General features: G+C 40.7%; 1 protein-coding gene across 1 annotated transcript in view; it reads right to left on the reverse strand.

Moving 5' to 3' along the window:
- Positions 1-1,363: 1,363 nt before the first annotated feature.
- SYT13 (synaptotagmin 13) overlaps positions 1,364-21,617 on the reverse strand; it is a 37,838-nt gene continuing 17,584 nt past the window's right edge. Inside the window, exons 2-6 of the mRNA XM_089521503.1 lie at positions 20,944-21,166; positions 16,389-16,523; positions 14,061-14,374; positions 6,043-6,172; positions 1,364-3,878 (exon numbers count right to left, since the gene is read on the reverse strand). Of these exons, the coding sequence (XP_089377629.1) occupies positions 3,574-3,878; positions 6,043-6,172; positions 14,061-14,374; positions 16,389-16,523; positions 20,944-21,166 (1,107 nt within the window). The 3' untranslated portion in view covers positions 1,364-3,573. The remainder of the gene's footprint in view (positions 3,879-6,042; positions 6,173-14,060; positions 14,375-16,388; positions 16,524-20,943; positions 21,167-21,617) is intronic.

The raw sequence follows: 21,617 nt of genomic DNA on the forward strand, positions 1-21,617 counted from the left end.
AACAGAATTGAAGACCAGTCGCTTTTGGCAGGCTTATCCATCCAGTTGATTTTTAAATTATCTATTTTAAATGATTAATTTTAAGCATGGATCATTTTAATATGTATATATGTAATTTGTCGTTTTAAATTGACGAGTGTTTTAACTGATGTTGTTTTTCTGTTCATTGTTGTCCTGCTGCAAGATCACACACTGAAATAAACTGACAAACAATGAGAACATAACATGTCAGACATAATTATGGCTGAGTAAAAAAGCTTGGATTATTGGTAGAGAGGGAAATGATTATGAAATATTAAGAGCTAAAAATTCAGATTCAGTGCTTCTGGGAAAATAAAACAAATGTAGTTCCAGAACTGATAAGTCCTCTAGGGGCAATTTCAAATGGACTGATAAAACATCTAACTGAAATTGCTATAGATAACACAATTACAGAAGCTTAATTACAGAATACAACATTGTTAGGGATGTACCACATTATTAAATGACCCCTGACTGATTCCTAGATTCTTAAGTGGAAACTAAATCATTGATGATCTGAAAGCTCCAGTCAGTAACAGTTAGACTGAAACTGATGGTGATGATGAGATAAGTATACTATAACATAGAATAAAAAATCATAATATCATCAGAGTATGGTTATAGTAGCAATTATTAATAAGGAAAAGCACAGATTCTAGGAGAGGGTGCAGCAGTTTGATTTTGCCTGAGACTCCTGGGAAGGGCAAGATTTTTCCCTCCTCTTCTTTTTCCCTCTGCTTAGTTAAAAAGAGTACAGAGCATTTTTGCATGCTAAACTCATTTTCCAGCAATTGAAGTAAACAGGATGGAAGTGAGGAGGAGGAGGAGGAGAAGGAGGAGGGGGGGGAGGAAACTGGGATATTTTCAAAGCAGCTGAAAAAGTGAGATAACAGGCTCAGTTGGCACTATCCCTGCCAAACTGGGACAGTTGGATGACTGTCTGGCCCAGAGATGAGTAATTGCCAATGATTGTGGAATGTATTACTCCCCCTTCAAACCTTGGAAAGCTGCATCCTTCCTTGCCAAACCCTCTGACCCCAATTTTATTTTATTTTACATTGAAAAATAACTCAACAAGCTCATCCCACTCTCTAGGGCAGCGGTTCTGAACCTGTGGGGCACGACCCCTTTGGGAGTCAAACATTGCCTAAGACTATCAGAAAACACATATTACTGATGGTCTTAGGAACTGAGACAAAAATAATTTTATGGTTGCGGGTCACAACATGAGGAACTGTATTAAACAGTCACGGCATTAGGAAGGTTGAGAACCACTGCTCTAGGATGGGTTGGAGGTGCAATTTTGTCATGTTTGAGGGAACTGTCTTAGGCCAAGAGGAAATCAGAAGTCAATTTAGACAGGGCAGATCTACAACACCCAGAATCTCCTGGTCATTGGCTACATTAAGCAGGGGATCATGAGAACTATTGTCTAAATATAACTTTTCCAAATTCTGAACCACACGCAACTAATAAATTAAATGGTCTATGGTGGTCACTTACATGGACCCTACCTATGTCCTGTATGCTTTGGCCATTGTTAACCGCTCTCCCTCTGCTGCTACAGAGACATAGGAAACATTTTTGTATTACTGGGGAAGAACAATGTATTATTTAGGCACACCTGTTTCTGCACCATGGATGAAGCTAAACAAGTCTGGATTCGCAGGTTTTCCAAAAGACAAGCTGAGAATAAGTGCAACCAATAAACAAACAAAAAATGACAAATCCCTGTTTAAGAAAGGACTGAGCTACAGAGACTGCTGACAATCACTTTATCTCTCTTATAACCATATATTTACTAACTCTTAAGCTAGATAGAATATCCAACAAGCAATCCCTACAGTTTGCACAGCACTGACTTCTAATACGGAAAATAGTGCAATAGAAGTCATGGAGCATTTGTTGTCTTATTTCATGCTTCAGTAGTCTTATATCCCTATACATATTTTATGCGGCTTCCAGTTTATGCTGGAAGCCCCACACCATTCAATGAATAATGTCATGCCACAGCATTTGCACCGCCCTGCAACTGCATACACAAGCCCCATTATCCTCAATGGGACTTGAGCCTAGGCGGAACTTGCCTTAAGCGGTGGGGTCCAGAACAGATCCCCACATAAGGCAAGGGACCACTGTATAAGATTGCCTGAGAACTGAGATCTGTTGGAAGGAACCTCTTCCAAATTCCACCAATGGAAAGACTACAGAATGTGAGGATGTGGGAGAGGGCCTGCTAAGCTGTGACATCTGGTTACTGAATGACCTCCCCTTGGAGTCTCAACTGGTGCTAGGTCTGGTATCATTCTGGCATTGTGATAAAATGTGGCTTTTAAATTAAAGCCTTTGGAACCTAATGCTTTCATCCAAATCTGTACATGCACATGGTTTTGAACTGTTCTAAATTTTGAAATTGTTTAAATGAGCTTGCACACTGATTTATGAATTATGATTTATAACCCCATGAATTTTCTTAAGCAAGGAATCGTAAATTGTTTTGCCATTGCCTTCCTCTGAAATATATCCTACAGAACCTGGTCCTCCTTGGCAATCATCATCCAAGTACTAACAAGGCTTGATCTTGCTTAGATTCCAAGATAAGACAGGATCTGGACCCTCCAAGCGATTTTGAAAGTGTGTGTGTGTGTGTGTTGCAAATCTTATGTTGCTTTGAACAATTTCATTTGATTTTATTGTAAACCTCTCATAAATCTTATGCTGTAGAGCAGGATACAAATAAAAAAATTAAACTAAAGGTTTAGTGATTTTGCTTTTCTCATCTGCCATATACCTCTCTGTCTGTCAGGATCCGAGGTCCTGCCATGTTTGCTAACCATATATTTTGCATACACTTTATAGTACTGGGTTAGGCAGCACTATGGGTGAAGCTGAGGATAGAGATTGTTTATCAGCTGGGAAGCTGGCTAATGACTAGCTAAATAACCGACATATTTTTGCTTTTAATTTAAAATTAGATATTTGGTAAAGTGAAGCCTGCTGTTTGTTCTAATTATGCCTGAAGTTAAAAAATGAATATTCAGCAGGATCTTTGTATCTTGTGAAATGTTTGGTCAAACTCAAAGCTTGATACTTCCCATCCAACTCTTCCTCCAGGTGTTCCAGTGCAAAATGTGTTCATCAGCACTAAAAAGTTCCTAAAGAATGACTAAGACTCTCAGTGACACCTCTTAATGTCTGGAATCACTTTCAACTTACCTTTCAATTCACTTTTCAGAAATAATATATAAATTAGTAAAATAAATAAATACATTTTATTCTAGGTGCAAAAGCCTAAAAAAAAGTGGGAATATGATTGTGCAACCAAACCAGGAATTACCATGGATCAGTGAACCATTCCACACTTTGCTTAGCCTATGTATAAAGAATTCTTTTAGAAGGAAACAGAGACAACATCAATAGTACAAGAGTTGTGCTTGATCATGTGAATGGATCTGATTCAGGTTTTGGGGGATATTGAAAAAGCTCTTATATTCCCCCAGCACTGACATCAGTCTAGTGAGCAAGAGTTGACCAGTATTTCTACCTCCTTAGTTACATGTGAAGTTGATGCCACATAGCAATCTGCTTTCTGGGATTCCTCAGCATCTCCTCCCAGTGACTCTTTTCTGTGCCAGTGGCATGCAGGCCAAGACTGCATTTGCCCAGTAAGTGGTTTTGCCCATCACCATCCTGACTTAACATCTCCAACTCCACACTGGAGGCACAGAGCAGGTCATGGGGCACCTCAAACATAATCATCTCATTCCAAACTGGGTTGATCTTGTGTTTTGCACGCTTCGTCTGCTTCTTTTTCAGTTTCAGGGCCTGGTGTTTCAGTGTCACTTTCACAGATATATCTGCAGAGAGAGGAATAAAACTAGGTTATTTGAGGGCTGACCTTCAGATATTAGCATTCTCTGACATGCTCTCCTGACTTCCCAAAAGTGGGGTGCAGATGAGCAAACTATAGCATGTGTACAAAGTACTGTATATATTCAGGCTTATGTCTAGAAATTTAGGTCAAAAGTTTGACCCAAAAAACTTGAGTCGACTTATCCATGGATCAATGTAAGTATTATATCTTAACTCTTATTTAAAAGAAGGAACCATCCCCTGGTGAAAGAGAAGAGTATAATCTGTTCTGGAAGCACTGATCCCCTCTTACTCTCTCATCCATCCAGCCAGCCAGCCAGCCAGCCAGCCAGCCAGCCAGCCAGCCAGCCAGCCAGCCAGCTAGCCAGCCAGCTATGTCTGATGGAATTTGGTAAGTTCTTTGACATTGTTTTGTTCTGCTCCATCCTTTAGATCGGAGATAGCAAACCATTTAGGGGCCACGTGCCCAAACTAAAAGATCTTCTGTCACTGGGTGCAATCCGATGCCAGGGACAGGACTTCCGCCTTCTGGGGGTGGGACATCCACTCTCTGGGGGGGACAGGACTTCCACCTTCCAGGGGTGGGACTTCTTCCCCCACCCTCTCCAGAGACAGTTGAAGGCCCAGGGAGGCTGGGAGGAAGAAGAGGAACAGGCATGCACCTCTTCCTCCTCCTTCACCTGCACCATCCCTGGGCTCCAGATGCTTCCAGAGGGAGGGTCGGAAGGGAGGAGGAGGGACAGGCGCATGCCTCTTCCTCCTCTTCCTCTTCCAGTGCCATTTCCGGTCTTCAGCTGCCTCCGAAGAGGTGGCTGGAGGCTGTGAAGGGTCAGAAGAGAGGAGGAATAGGCACACGCTTCTTCCTCCTCCACTCCCCCCCCCCCCCGGTTGCAGGTCAGGGGAAATGGCCATAGGTTCGCCATCACAACTTCAGATCCTTTGCTATATGCCCCTAAGTTTTACCCTTGACTTGTCCATGAGTCATATCAAAATTATTCAGCCGTAAAACGTGCCCTCAACTTCTACATGAGGTCAACTTATAGTCGCTCCCCTCACCATCTCCACTTCTTCTATGTCTGAGGTTGCAATATCACCAGGATAGCAAGCTTTACCCAGATTCTAGGCATGCCCGCTAGTGCCTGGTCAACTATCTTTGTCCTGGACTCCAAAGTTTTTCTTTCTTTCTTTCTTTCTTTCTTTCTTTCTTTCTTTCTTTTAAAGGAAGGTTTCTGGATCCTGTAGAACCCAAGATATGGGGCAAAATATGGAGGCACTGTGCAGTCAAATTTTTTTCCTGCAAGAAAGAAGTCTGCCCTGAAATTTCAGACATGAAGGAAGTTAGCAAAGGATGTAAGTCCATGAAGCAAGGGAGGGGTGCACCACAAGGGAGGATGTGAGGCAAGGGAGATAAAATTTGAGTAATTTGCATAATTAAAATAATTAACATAATATACAAAATAGCTGCCCAGTCTCTCTCTCTCACACTTTCTCTCTCTCTCCCTCTCTCTTGTTCTTGCATTCTGTTAACCAAAAAAAGGACTCTCACGCTCCCTAAAATGTGTGGAGACAACTCTGATAGGTCCATCATGAGATGTTTTGAACCCCAAGGAGGTGCTTTTTTTTTTCAAAACGAGAAGTAACTTCCAGTTACTCCCAATTTTTAAAATAAAGCTCTAAAATCTCAACAATTACTGGTAGATGTCAATAATCACTAAGGGCTAAATGGGACTGTAATGGACACTGGTTGTTTTTAGATATTTGTCCCATCGATATATATAGTAAAACAAGGAGCTGGAGGTCTCAAAAGCACAGGTTCAAGTAAATCTGTTGCAACAAATCTAATGAAGAATCTTGGGGTATAACCTTTCATGGACTGAAGCCCACTTCAATAGATGTGGGGACCTGTGCAAAAACATGCAGAATCTTATACTGTTAATCACACTGAGTCATACAAGAATAAGGAAAAAGCATGAATGACAGTTCCATCATGTATAGTATAGCTCTGAGCATCTGATATTTACCATAACATACATATACAGTATATCCAATATGCATTTATTAATGAAATTTGCGGCAGTTGACATAGCATTAAAAAAAATCATTTTCTTTTGGTTGCATTCTCTTAAGATGCACATATTTCTTACTCACCCTTTCCAAGGAGCTCTTTTAACTGTTTAGAATGGAGATTCTTGGCTTTTATGAGTACAACAAGTAGACGGTTTGCCGCAGGCAGATAACTGATGGAAAGAAGAACTTCTCCATAGCCTGCATCTGGCTCCTGCAACCGGATAACACAAATAAGGAAAGGAATCACCATATGTCTTCAACTTTCGTCCATGTGGAAGAGTGTGAGAGATAAAAGAAGATTCAAAGGACTTTAAAACATAACAAATCTCCATGACTTTATCACTACTTTGTTTTGCTTGAGGAAGTTGAAAGTTCCATTCACACAATTTCTCTCCCATTACTGAGTGTTATTGCTTTTCTTTTTCCTTGATAACAGACAATTGTTAACTCAGAGGAATTATGTTTTTAACAACAAAAATGAAAGGGGTTGCAAAATGAAATGGAATTCTTGCATGTGCCTAGCTTCTAGATTATAGTGGACCCCTGATATTCACTGGGGTTTGGTTTCTGGAACCCCCCCCCCCCCCCCATGGATACCAAAATTAGTGGATGCTAATTATATACAGTGGCATAGTAAAATGATGTCCCTTATATAAAATGGCAAAAACAAGGTTGGATTTGGGGAATTTTAAAAAAATATTTTCAAGCCATTGATCGTTGAACCTGAAGATGCAAAATCCATGGTTACGGAGGGCCAACTGTACAACCTTTTATCAAAAAATTGAGAATTATATACCTGCGTTAGTCATGAACACATTGGATGCTGAATGCCAAGGAGCTGCTTATTAGAAGAAATAGCCTCTTGAACTATACCTCTCAAAATCTCCCCAGCTATCATTGCTACTGGCCATACTAGCTAAGGGGTACTGGGAGAAAATAGTATCCAAAAGATACTGCATTTTAAATTTTATTGGAGTTTATCACATGGAAGGAATTTCTCTTAATTTCAAATGAAAAGAAAGTGGGGCCAGAACACATTCACGTGAATTCGCTAGTTCAGCAAATTTATATGAATTCGAATTGCATTCAAACTGACTTTCCATTGCCCAAAAATAGCTTGCTATTGCCCAAAATTCCTTATGATCACCTCTCACGGAATAACGTGAAACCCCATGATTGCCTTCAGACTGACTTCCCATTGCCTGAAATTGCGTGTGGTAGTCTATCATGCAATAACGTTAAATCCCATGGTTGCGTTCGGATTGCCCTTGGATTATACTTCCAATTTCCCTTGTCTGATAACGTCCACAAACAGGGAAATCCTATTGAAAGGTTGACATTTCCTGAGACCTGCTAGACTCCTGCTTTCTTCTCATTCACTCCATTTAAAATCAAAACAACACCAAACACCCTAGTATCTTTTCATTGCTTGCTAAGAAGGGAAATATTTAGACCAGTTCCTGAGCTGGTCTAATTTTCACCTATACTGGAAGAAGTTTTAGGATACTATACATCCAGCACCTTCTCCAATCCACCTATCCAACACACCTATCCACCCCATTTTTCATCTTCTAATGTCGGGGGGGGGGGGAGGGCGGTGCAGAGAGTTGCGGCTATTTTCATAAAAGCAGAGGGATCTGAGATTAGATCTCCACCTCTGAGATCAAATCTGTATTGGAGCAGAGAATATCATCTCTTGGGACATTGTTCTTGGTCACATAAGATTTCACCATAGAGGGGAGGGGCAGACTTCATGTTTACACTGTTTCTAGGACCCTGCGATCTACCAGATGGGTCCACCCATATGCAAAAAGGTGGCTCAGAAAGCAGGCTATGCCTTAGAAATAAGAGAAAATGCACTTCTGAGTTCATTTCAGCCTGAGAATCTGTTATCAGTATCAGAGCTGAATAGAGCCTAAGGATATCATATCCCATCTGATCTTGGAAGATAAACAGGGTCAGGGCTGGTTAGTATTTGGATTAACTACAAAAGAATATATTTCAGAGGAAGGCAGTCAGAAACCACCTCTGGATATTCCTTGCCTAAGAAAATTCTGTGAAATTCATGGGGTCACCGTAAGTCAACAGGTGACTTGGAGGCATATACATACACATCTCGGAGATAAGCTAAGAGTTATTTCACACAAAAAGCCATCCCTGATAGCTTTTTCATCCCAGGTTTCTTTGTTACAGCAGCCTAATTTGGAGATAAAGTTGTTGCTACAATCCCTCCTAGTAATTTGTTATTTATCATAACAACATATCAGCAAGTGAAGTCAGAAATCCCCTGGAGAATCATGCAGAGAACTATTGTTTTGTATGGAGAGAGGGACAAGTACAATCTTCAGAGGACAAAGTGCCAGTACCATATATATACCAAAACAGAAAACCAAGGAAAAAATGGGATCAGCCTCCTAAAGTCTGCTAGGAAACAAATTCAGTCCTCTAGCCTCTGTCAGTTGCCTACCCCTGCTTTAGATTAACAGCAAACTCATTCTTTGAACAGTGATCCATATGTATCCAAAATGACACCAATCTCCTTTCGAAGAACCCCATGGGGAAAAAAAGCTGTTAAACAGTAGAATACTGCCTTGAAGGATGGCGGACTCTTCACCTTTAGAGGTCTTTAAACAGAGGTTGGAAAGGCATCTCTCAGGAGTGCTTTAATTGTGTATTCATTCATGGCAAATGGTTAGACCAGTTGGCCCTTGGGGTTCCTTCCAAATCTATTATTCTACCTGTGGGGTTTTGTTTTTTGTATATGAACAAAGACTGGAACAAACACAAGCAATGCAGTAGGCTTCAAACAACAATTTAAATTGTTTTTCATTAATAAGTTGTCTTTTCATTCAAACTGCCCTGCACAAATGTCTGAACAACAAACCCAAATCTATATCCATTCAACAGAAAATATATTTTGCAAAAATGTGGCCTGCCATCCATATTCAGAAAGCTATAAATATTTCATAACAATTTTTTTCTCACTTGGCTGGAAGGTGTAGATGGGGACCATCGTGTTTCCTTCACTGAGGTAGCAGATGCACTCTCTTTAAAATCTTAGCTGCCAGGCAACCTTTATCTGTCTCCAATCACTTCAGCTTCATACAGCTTTAGAAAGCCTAGCAACCCCAGGGAAACTCAAAATGGAAAATCAGTGTCAAGGTTTTTCATGTCTTCAGTGGGAGTTCAGAATATTGGTGACACATCTCCAAACTTGTATAAATTGCATATGGAACACTTCTAGGCAATTGTCTAGAGCAGCATTTTGAAAGGAAAAAAAAATCTTTTGTTGCATCGAAAAATGAAGGATGCTTCCGTCACTGATATGTACATATGGGCCCATTCCTTTGGACAAGAAACTTTCTTGGTATATTGTTAAAGACAATATGCAGGCAAAGGATTCATGCAAATAAAAGCAATTTCTCTACCATTTGACCTATCTTAAATTAATTGCTTTGTTTCAGTTGTCAAGGAAAGGTGAATTATTGGAGGGAAACTGGTGTGGCCATTGTTTTGTTTTCCCAGGGGGGAGGAAACTGTTCTGAGGTGTTGCATTTTGAAATGTGGGGAAATTCAGAGTGGTTGCTGACATTCAAAATGTCTGCTTCCCTGACTGGATGTGAATACTGAATAGTCTGAGCTTGGAGAGACCTGTGCCACAGGAGAACTACCTAGTTAGCAAGTAATAGGTATAAATATATGGATAATAAATCTGAACAAAAAGGATGGGTGAAGAAGAGGCACAAGATCCTGAGGAATCACATGGATATTGGAAGTAGTAGTGTCAAAGAAAGTTGTTTTAATATTTTGAGCTAGTTTTGAAATGCCTCCAGTTGTTCTTGCCTTAGTTAAGTGATTAGTCAGGAAAACAGCAGGAAGATGAATTTACTATCTGCTCTCTTATATGCTTCAGTGTCTCATCAGTGCTAATCTGTGGATGTGATTGCCAATTATATTAGATTAGTTGTAAGACTGAGCCAAGACATTTTGGTACTGAACTAGAAAATCCAAAGAAAATCTTTCCCCTTCCACTATTTGAACTGGAGCAGAACGAACCAGGAAGTTCTCCTGCATAAACCTCAGAGAAGTTCTCATTTATTTATCTTGGGACGATTGGATGGCAGTGCTTGTCTGAAGCTGGGCTGTAGCTAGCCCTACCATTAGACAAATTGAGGTGGATGTCTCAGATAACACTTGCTGGGAAGTGCCAAAGAATGGTGGTAAAATGTTAGATTACAGAATAGTGCGGCATGTGCCATGTATCATCCGTGCTCCTTGAGACCTGTAGGTGCAGTGAAAGATTATGTCCTCTCCTGAATACTGATATAAGATGCCACTGTCATGGAATATGTTCATGTTTATGTGCAAGTGTGCAATTCTGTCCATTGCCTCAGGCTACAAAATATCTTGGGCCAGCTCTGGTTTGAGAAATTACACAGAATGTGCCCCATGGATCTAGCTGTCTGTCTCCCACTCTGCTGCCTCAGAGTCCACTTGCTGAGCCAGCTGCTTTGTCTCTTGACACAATGGATTCTTGTCTAATCTGAGCTAAGCAAATGAGCCTACATTGATGTGCATGACCAGTGAGCCATCTTTATGCCTTATTTCAAAGGCATGTTGATGTAATGGAATTATACCTTCAACATCCTTTATATAAGCCAAGAGGAAGGAATACAAAAGTAACCTTTCAGAGTTGTGATGTTTGCTGTTTTTATGACATGGCAAGCATTGTTCTGAACCAGCACAAATGTAATTGATGGCCTTAGTAGGTCAGCTATGAGCTCACCTCTAGGTTTCCACATGAGAATTACAAAGAAATCAGAGCTGGCATTTTTTAAACAGTCATGCTGTTGTTCAAGGACATCTGAGGCTTTCAACAAATCCTAACAAGCTTGTTCTCGGAGATTCACTGACAATAACTGTGCCTCTTTCTCTCTCTGATCATCTCCCTCTCACTCTTTCCTATCCCTAGCACTTGATTAATGATTCAAGATTTCTGTTTCGGCTCACTGTGCAATGGCTGCCTCTCTCTCAGGTCCCCAATGACGCAAACCCAGCTTTCTATGCATATCTTCTGCAGCAAAAACTGGGGCACAACACACAGAGCTGTTAACCTGCTCTGTTCAGGTTTGAAGCAGAATTTCTAACTCACTGAAGTGCATGTGGGTGGCTGTGGTGTGGAAGAAACTTTACCATCAGCCTCACACTATAATTGGCTATTATCTCTTGTACTAATTTTGTGCAGGCAGATTCTTGGCATTTGTGTTATTCTGTGTTCCTGGAGACCATCTGCTAAATTGACAGCGACCACCTGTTTCAGGGGTGCAATTAGCCACCTGCTAACTCTCCTCCAGGAGGAGGATCAACTGATCCAGGACGACGTGGCAAGTGGCAGTCCCTCGTCGTGGCAATCCCAACATTATTTTGCCAGGCTGAGAAAGTGCCCTTAGAACTACCGTACTTTCTGTTCCAAGCTTCCCACTTATTTTTGAGAAATTCATAGAGCTGCTTCTTCAGGCTTCTTGTTTATTTTATACATTGCCTTTACATAATCACTCAGCCAAAAAAGCTCATTGAATGGTATTCAGACAGTCACAGCTCTCAACCTCACCTATCTCACCTGGTCACATTTCTTCACTTTCTTCATAGAATTTTAGAGCTGGAAGAGACTATCTAATGCAACACCCCACTCCACCCACCCCATGTCAGAATATGTAACTAAAGCACTCCTGAAAGATGCCTATCCAACCACTGTTTATCCAAAGAAGGGAAATACAAACATACACATGCACATGCACACACACACACTGAGACAGTCCATCTCACTGTTGACCAGTTCTTACAGTAAAGTTGTGCATCCTAATGATCAAATAGAACCTCTTATCTTGTAACTTTAATCCTCTGATTCATGTTCTAGTTTCTGAGCAGCAGAAAACATGCTAGCTCCATCTTATACATTACATCCTTTCAGATATTTGACAATAACTATCAGATCAGCAATCAGTCTTTGCCAAGCTAAACATCCACAACTGCCTCACTTGCCCCTCATAAGACTCAGGCTCTATAAAGACTGGCACTTTGTGCCAGCCTGTGGGCAGAGTCGGGGCACAGCGTCCTGACACTGAACACCCTGACTCCACTCTCAGGGCGTCTTGATGCCACGCATCGTTCCATCTGTTGGGGGTACTTTGACTGTGTATTCCTGCATGGCAGGGGTATGATCATTATCTTCAGAACCTATGAAGTACTTTAGGCTAAGAGAGAGAAGGGAGGGAAGGAGAGACAGGCTCATGACAAGGCAGTGAAGGAATGAATAATATATATTGGTTGGCCCTTTACTTATTTTAATTGTCCTACTGCACATCAGTGAGTGGAGTGGAAACTAAGTTGGGAGCTTGTAATAATTAATTATAACCAGAGTGTTAGAGCCCTATTGTGCATCCACTTTACACTCATAAAGTACTCGGCAATCTTTTTCCCTGCGTGGCCTACAAGAAAAGTTCAGTGGTAGTGACGTCCAAGGATTCAAGAATTATCTTCCAATTGTGGCTGTGGAGAAAAATGGATTCAGGAGTCAAAAATATTCAAATGATATCCTCAGTTTGGTTTAGTATTATACATGCAGATAGAATTAGGCAGAATGAAGTGGCCTAACATCCACCCCAGAATGAAGTGGCCCCCATATCCACCCCAGAAGAACTGGGGTGGATAAATAAAACTACTGAAACTTTTTATATATACAGTGTAAACAACAAATATAAATATCAGATAAATCTATACAAATTCTGTCAAAAAGTAAATACAATTTGGATATATAAACAGGTTTGTTGTGGGAGACATAACCTATGCATATGAACCTCATCAGATAAATATCATACTATTCATAGGAGTCCAGTGACAATGTCTCCTTCTTCAGTGGCTAAGCTTGTCACCAGCTGTGACTGGTGAAGGCAAGAGGCTTTTGTACTGCATGAATAATTTCTAATTATTTGATTCAAACTTTTGACAAGACTATGAAGATTTCATCTAACAAACCTGAGCCACTGACGAAGATGGAAAACATCAAGATGCATCTGGCTTTTTAATGGATTGATTTGATTCACATTGCTTGTTATTATATTCCTATGGCAATTAACATTTATGCCTGGTGCCTTCACTTTCATAGGATTCCATGCCTCTCATGCGCCACACAATATCATATGCATTAAGTATTTATAACATATATGATTTACTTTTTTAATTTAATTTGTGTAAATTTATCTGATGCCTTTCAGCATTTACATTATTTAAAATAGTAAGCTTTATTTATCTATTTCTGACTTACCATATTGTTTTCTTTTAATTTTGAGTCAGCTCTTTTAATTTCTTCTTTTTTCCTCCCCTAGCAATTTGGGGTGTTATGAAAGGCCAGTCAGTCCTTGAATTGTTGCCAGCAATGGAGAGAGATGCTTGCAGAGATTTCTGATTTAGGTACAGTATACTGTTTGCATATTGACTTGGGTGAATGGAAGAAGGGACACTATTTGCTGCTCTGCCTCAATTAGCAGAATATCTTTGAGGCAGCTATATAAATATTAACCCCCACCCACACAGTGGCTGCATCCAGGGATGACCCATGGCCGAAGCAGGGTGGGTCGCTTAGCTGAAATGGTAGACTGCATACCTTCCAGCATTTCAAACTGAGATACGTGTGGCTGAGAGTATGAGCAAGAAGGCATGGCTAGGCACCAAAAGGGCAAAAGTTATTAATGCAGGAAAACACATAAAACACCAGTTGCAAAGACAAGAAACCCTGAAATTTATGCAATGAGTTTAGTCTCTACTCCCTCCTCTCCCTTCCCTCCTTCTGAGTTAACTGGGTGCAAATTACTTCAGAAATTCCAACTCAATTTGCAACATTAGAAATAAACAAAGGGGGAAAGGGAAGCAGGGAGGAGGAGACAGAAACCAGGACATTTTAAAAGTAGCTGAGAGAAATGGGATGACAAAGAATTAACTGGATCTGTCCCTTGAAACTGGGATATTTGGAGGGTATGCATGCTAAAGCACACACACACCCTACGCACTCACAGTGAACACTAAATGAAATGATAGGATACCTTGTCCAAGGCTTTCATCTTCTCAGACTGCATTGTTCCATATGGCTCCCCCACATTTGCCAGCCTTGGCTTAACTTCCCCAACAATGCTATGCCGAGAGAACTTGTCACAGTTTCTCAAGGTGAGAGTCAACGTCCCCTCTGGTAACTCCTCCTCTTTGACTGGAAACAGCAGAGCATCCTCCCAGACCACATGGGGCTGCTTCTTTTTCAGCACCGTCTGGGCTTCTGTAGTGCCAGACTTGCTCACCAAACTGCCTAGGATGTAGCAATCACAGCCATTGTTCTGGTCTCCTGTTGTGGTTGCATATATAACTATAGGATCATAAAAGAAAGGAATCTCAGCTTGTATTTAAATCTAGTACCAGTATATACTCTTCCATTTTTTTTAAATTCAGCATCTCTGTGTAAATGATAAAATAAAAGATTTAAATTTGTCTTTATACAAAGCATAGTGGGCAAATCTAGGGGAGGGGAGGGGGCTTCCAGTAATTGGATTCTAATGGCCTGTAAAAGGAACCAGACACATCTTGGTGAGACAGAAGCAGATGGGAAGGTCATTGCTCTCCCCTCTGGGGTCCATCAGGCCTCAGTGTTACAGTATTTGAAGTGATTATTGAAAGCACTTTTTATAGGTTGAATCTCCTTTATCCAAAATGCTTGGGACCAGAAGTATTTTGAAATTTGCAGTTTTTCAGATTTTGGAATATTTGCATATACATAATGAGATATGTTGGAGATGGGACCCAAGTCTAAACATGAAATTCATTTATGTTTTGTATGCACCTTATACACATAGCCTAGAAGTAATTTTATATACATTATTTTTAATATTTTTTGTGCATGAAACCAAGTTTGTGTACACTGAACCATCAGAAAGCAAAGGTGTCACTATCTCAGCTACCCATTTGGACAATTTTGGATTTTGGAATATTTTGGTTTTTGAAAGTCCTGGTAAGGGGGACTCAACCTGTACCTTTATCACCCCACCCCCACCCCCACCCCACAATCTATTTGGAACTCTTGCTTATGTTGTATACTTGTGTTTTTAATGAATTACAGTATATTGTTTTACGGTGTTGCAATTTGCTTTAGGATTTGTGCAGATGAGAATAACAGCAGCAGCTTGCAATTAGTGATATTCATATCTAAGTTTATGGTAGCTTCAAAACATCATTACGTTAACTTGTAACTTGAAATGAGAGAGCTAGTATCATCCAGTGAACTGTGTTAGACTTGAACATTGAAAATCTGGGTACAAAATTAAAATCCCAGTTGAATTTGGGCTCCTAGTTTATCGCATGCACTTTTCAGCCCGATCCGGGCACTGGACAGGATTGGGCTGGAACAGGGCAAAACAGATTTTATCGCATACAAAATTGCTGCTGCGCTGCTACCCGACCATCATCCATCCCTCAGCTGTGCTCTACCAGCCAATTTTGGTGGTACGGAAAGCTTCTGTACCACCAAAATCACTGAGAGAAGTGTGGCTGGGGGACAGGTGATGGTCAGAGGGCAGCATAGCAACAATTTTGTGTGTGATAAAACCTGTTTCCCTCCGTTCCAGACCAATCCTGTTCTGTCTCTGGATCGGGCTAAAAAGTGTATGTGATAAACTTCTAGGTCCAGTCAGGATGTAAGAAACACAATTCATCATGATCATGAATTTGCTGTATGTCTATGCATTATCTCTACATTTTCCCATTACATCTGATCCAGGAAAGTACAGCTTAAGAGTTTCAAATCTGAAGCTGGTTTGTTAACACTGTTGATCCATCACTAAACTTCTTAACATCTGTATGCCATGTGCAAGAAAAGTGCATTAATTATGTGACTTGTGGAGTTTTTAATGGGTAAAATAAGATAGTAACAAATGTGATATAAATTCATTACATGGCATAAGTTTAATTGTTAAGCCTAACTATAGTAAACTCATTGAATCAATGAACCAACAAAAATGATGCTTTGCTGAGTTTTCATTGATTTGGTGGGTCTACCCTACTTTGGATTGCCCATGATTGGGGTTAAGGCTACATCTTATTATTTATTATTTTATTTATTATAGTATTTATACCCCACTCTTCAGTACTAAAAGCTATCAGAGCAACTTACAATTATTATTTTTAATTAGACAGTTCCTTGCCCTCAGGCTTACTATCTAAAAAGACACGACACAAACAGAGAAGGGAATGGTGGTGGGGAAAGGAATCTGATAAAAACATTTGATAAATATGTAAGAAACTGGCAGGTGAAATATATATTTGAACTAGTATTTGATGGTTTTGAAAAGATAAACTCTTAGGACTGTTATGATGCAAAGACATCTTACTTTCAAGAAAAGCAACACACAGTGCATTTTTCTGTTGGTTGTAGCCAAGAGAATAGCGCAGTTCTGGCATCTGGCTGCAGCCAGCAGCCTTTTCAGGACTCAGGCGCTCAGTGACACACACATCCTTCATTCCACCTGAAATACACACAAATGCATTAGTTTAAAAAAAGTCTCCTATTCAACACAACATCTAGCTACATTTCTCCCCATTTTGGTATCATTATACAAAGCTGTCTTCGTGTTCCACCTTTAATATAGATCTCTATGATTTGTGTTTTTGTCTTTGCCATTGGCTCAACCTTCCTCTTCCAGTGCTTTCAAAGTTACTTTGAAAAAGCCACCTTGAATCCCATTTTGGAAGAAAGGTGGGATATAAAGCCTTTGAATAAACAAATACCCACCACCCAATGGAGGTTAGTTGCTGTTAATCTGAGTGACAACCTACTCCAGATAAAACAGTGGGGAAATGCTACCCTGTTGATCTTCCAGGATCTCTCAGAGGTTTTTTGATACCATTGATCATGATAGCTTACTGAAACAGTTGCATCAAGAGCACAAGTCATGGCACAAAACATCACTTGATAGCATTCCTTCACCATATACAGTGCGCCCTTCTTTTACGTGGGGGATCTGTCCTGGACCCCCCGCATAAAACAAATAGTGCGTATGCTTGAGCCCCATTACAAGTAATGGGGCTTGTGCTCATGGTGGTATGGGGTGGCGGTGGCGCGTGTGTGCCATGGGGGCACTTGCCATTGTTTCTTAAGGCACATGGCGCTACTTCTTCTGCGTATAATGTGCCTGCGTATGACGCGGGTGCACTGTAATGAGGTTACAACCCTATAAAAGATCTAAAAATTACATTTATACCACAAAAGGAGTGATGTTATTCCTTGTTACATTAAAAGTCATAAAGTAAGATAGTTACTTTGGCCTGGTACAGATGGGCCAAACACAGCATAGCACCACCAACACTAGGGTTCAGGAGCGCGTAGCAACCGTACACTCCCGAACCCTAATACGTATGGGCAGTGCCATCTTGACGCAGCGTCATCCATAGGGTGCATGTGCCCATGATGTGTCTTGTGGGATGCATCCAAATGGTGTGGTGCACAAGACACGTCACCGCGACGCCCCGGGGTGTAAATAGCGCCTTGGCGGCATTGTGGGAAGGACCTCCATTTCAGAGCTCCTTTTTGTAGTGTATCATTGATGTTTATCACACTATGCTCTTAAAGTGCTACTATTCCACTTTGACTCCTCTAGCTGCCACCTGTTGCATTGTGGGATTTGCAGTTTTAAGGAGGGGTATTTAGAATTCTCAGGCAGAGAAGTTCTGTGCCTGAGAATTCTGAATACCCCTCCTTAAAACTGCCAATCCCAGAATGCAACAGGAGGCAGCTAGAGGAGTCAAAGTGGAATAGTAGCACTTTAAGAGTATAGTGTGATAAACATCATTGTTGAGGCCGTGCAGTTGCCATGGGAACGATCCGGAGGAGAAAGGAACAGCCTCTGGCTGCCCCCTTCTCCTAATCTGTACTGGGCCTTTGTTACTCGGGTGAAAAGAATTAAATACAAGTAACTAGTTGTTTGCAGTGAGTTAAGCTCTGATTACAATCAATTTATCTACCTTTGATTTATACAAGACTTTTATTTGATCAGCTAGTTACAGTATCTACATCAGTTTTATACTATCTATTAAGTCCTCTACAGTGTGTACAGTATAAAAATTTTAAAATGTATTTTTAAAAAAATGTAAATGTTTTAGTTATTATTCTTAAATTAGTAACTTTAAAGCTGTACAGTAGTCTAACATCTGCAATTCAGATGTTAATTTTTTTAAAAAAAAATTTTTTGATGGTGAACGTCAGCAAACTCCTTCAGCCACATCTCAGACAATATCTTGTGGCTATTTTTCGCCAGTGATTCCTGAGAAAATTGTAACCTTTTTGGCTACACCCAGTTAGCTACCTACCAACATAACAGCTTCTGTGAGCTGAACAGGGTGAGGGAAATCCCCCTCTATCTGCCATTCCCCAAAAAGGTTGGAAGGGCCCTCCCCCAAAGCCCTAGGAGTGAAGATGAGGAGAAGGAGGGGAAAGCCCTGTTGTACAAACAGAAGTATGCTCATTGTGGATTAAACCCTTCATTCTTATTTTTTCCTCCGCTACCTTTACTTTTGCTTTCTAATGAGATTGGCTTTTGAAGACCTGGTCTATTTAAACTGCTTCCATGCTATTTCTCTCCATTACAACCTCTCTTTTCATCATGGATTGTGTAATACCAGTTGTGTACCATCAGATTAAGAAATTACATGCATCATTCTTTTGCTCACAGAATTAGTTTCGTGACCTACATTTTATTTTTTATTGCCAGATATATTTCATGGTCTCTTGTATCATTTTACAAATCCTATGGTGCTATCTTGTTTACTTCTGCGCTCAGGCTTATGTGTCAAACAAGTACAAAGTGTGAAGCACAACATAACAGCCATACATAATTTAAATCCCCGTAAATTCAGACCCCATCTAAAAAATCTACAGATTTACAGATCTGTAACTGCTCCTTATTCAGTAATCCTGTATAATCACAGCTCACTTCAAGAGCCAGGACCCACACTGGATTAAGGTCTGTTCAAATGCTGATCAGGGCACAAGTAGGATGGTACTTATACAGATTCCCCTCAACAGCGAGTGAGGCTGAATCATCAGAAGCAAGACCCCAGTCACAATTCTTTAACACAGGCTCACTTGCTGGTGGGAGGGGTTGCAAATGTGACCTTCAGAGCTTATCGCATGAACAAAAAACCCGACTGCACCCCAACAGTATGCAGCTGGGTTGCAGGGTGCAGGCAGGAATTATTGCATGTAATTCACCACCAATTCCACTGGGCGAGTGCAGCCCGGCAGAGGCCGTTTTTCAAGGTTGGGAGCTTTCCAACTTTGAAAAGCGGCCTCCAAAGCATGCCTGGGTCCCGGGCTGCAGCTGGGCAGCATTCGCTTGGCAAAATCGGTGGCAAATTATGTGCAATAATTCCTGCCTGCATCCCGCAACCTGGCTGCATCCCATTGGGGTGCACTTTTTTGTCCATGTGATAAGCTCTTTCCTTGCACTCCAATAGACAGCTGTACAGACCTCCTTTGCCTGATGTAGCTGCTAAGGTGGAATGGTTGTGATGTGCCAGGAGATGTTACATGTATATAACTAGGTAGTGGTTTGAGTATTGGGTTATGACTCTGGAGACTCTGGAAACCCACTGGGTGACCTTGAGCAAGTCACAGACTCTCAGTCTCAAAGGAAAGGCAAACCCCCTTTGAACAAATCTTGTCAAGAAAACCTCATGATAGTTTCATCTTAGGGTCACCATAAATTGCAAACAACTTGAAGACATCCAAGAACAAACAACAATCTGATGTAGAATATTGGCAGGTACTTTGAACTTGCATGTGCAAAAGATGGGATTTGGTGCAAAGTTTGGATTTTAATTTATTGATTTTAACATGAATGACCTTCTTTAAATAAACAAAGTAAGGGATTTCCAGGCATTCATTATATTATACCGAGTGGTCAACATGTCTTATGAATTTAAAGTTCTAGTGCTATTCCCCCACCCTATCCCTGCACACCCATCTGATAATCAAATTTAATATTGTCTCAAGTCTTCCAGAAAGTCAGTGGGACAAATGGCCCATTAAAGCCTACTTCTGGGCTTTTACATGCGTTTACATGCCACATACTCCAAAAATGGCTGGACACCAGCCAGCTGCCCAGATGTGGGTGGCTTCAAGATGCTCCAGCGGAGCGGTGTTTATACACTGCATGTCGCCAGAGCATATTATAGCCACCCTGGGGCTTTGGCAGGGCTGGAAAAGGCAGCCCTTTTCCAGCTCAAATAGGAACAAATCTTTTCCATTCCTATTTGGGCCAGGGCCAGGCTGGATTGGGGCCACGGTGGTGTTTGCAACAGCCCCAATGCATTTTTGGCTAGGGTCACTTCAAGCCGCCCATTCCTGGCTGGCTGTCCTGGCCCCTAGTGTTCCTTTTATTGTTTCATCATGAAGGGAGTAGTAGCTGGAGTAGTGGCAATGTGCTCTTAAGAAGTTAATATCAAGTGATTTTTCAGATTGAAATGAATTTCACTGTAAACATCTATAAATTTCAGTAAGTGTGCTAGAAAATCTCCTCAAAGACTGAATTACTGGTACTGTCCCTAAAATAAATTGTGCTATTACAAGGATAGCTGTGAAGAGGGAAAAATCAATAGGGTTGCTGAACCATCAGGATGATATATTGTCAGATATAAACAATTACACACAGAATTTGCTTGAAGATTCAATAATCTGGATTCAATGGTCTTCAAAGCCCTGATGTGTCACACATTTGTACTGGAGCACTCTATTTATCTTGTGTTAAGTCCCTGAATGTGGTTGTGAGGTCTTAACTAACTTGCCAATTATTGTGTTGGATTCCATATTTTTATTGTTCTGGACATCACCCTGAGAAAGTGTATGGCTGCTCATCTGAACCATCATACAAGACTTGGCAAACTGCCTACCATTTTGAGGAAGAATAAATAACTCTTCATTGACTTGTATGTTCACCCTTTTCTCATCCAGAGCTTCCAGTTTTCCTTTGCTTGGCTCTTTCATTGTCTTCAAGGTGTAGTTTCCATAGTTAACAATTTCTGATGAAGTCACTACAGGCTTTGGACCATATATGTGGGGAAACTTCAAGATTGTCCTGGGCTGTACAGGTTCTGCTGTCTTCTCAACGCTGAACTGAAACAACAGAGAATCCATTATTCTTAATGTTAATCTAGACTCAGTTTCTTCAATAAGGAAAAAGCTTAAAAGGGATGACATATCATAGACAAAATCCACCATTTTTGACAAATCAAGACACCTTGTTTTTAATGAAAATTGCATATGTGCTGCTAATTAGACATTTCATACTCTTAGTTAATGACTAGTTTTATTTTTCCTGCTAAGATCCATCCTTCCCTTCTTTCTTTCTATTACAAGTGTTAGATTCTTTTTTGGAGAAGTATCCTGACATACCTTCCAACATTTCACTGATAAAAACTGGAACATATGCAGCCAAGAAATATTAGAGTATGGTCAAGATGGCAAAAACTATGAGGAAAAACACACATGCTAGGAGATGCTGCAGAAGTTTGCTTTTGCCTGAGTCTCCTGGGAAGGGTGAGATTCCAACCCTTTCTCTCCTGTC

The sequence above is a fragment of the Sceloporus occidentalis genome, unplaced genomic scaffold, assembly GCF_023333645.1.
Source record: "Sceloporus occidentalis isolate IW3139 unplaced genomic scaffold, rSceOcc1.0.p SCAF_4, whole genome shotgun sequence".
NCBI lineage: Eukaryota > Metazoa > Chordata > Lepidosauria > Squamata > Phrynosomatidae > Sceloporus > Sceloporus occidentalis.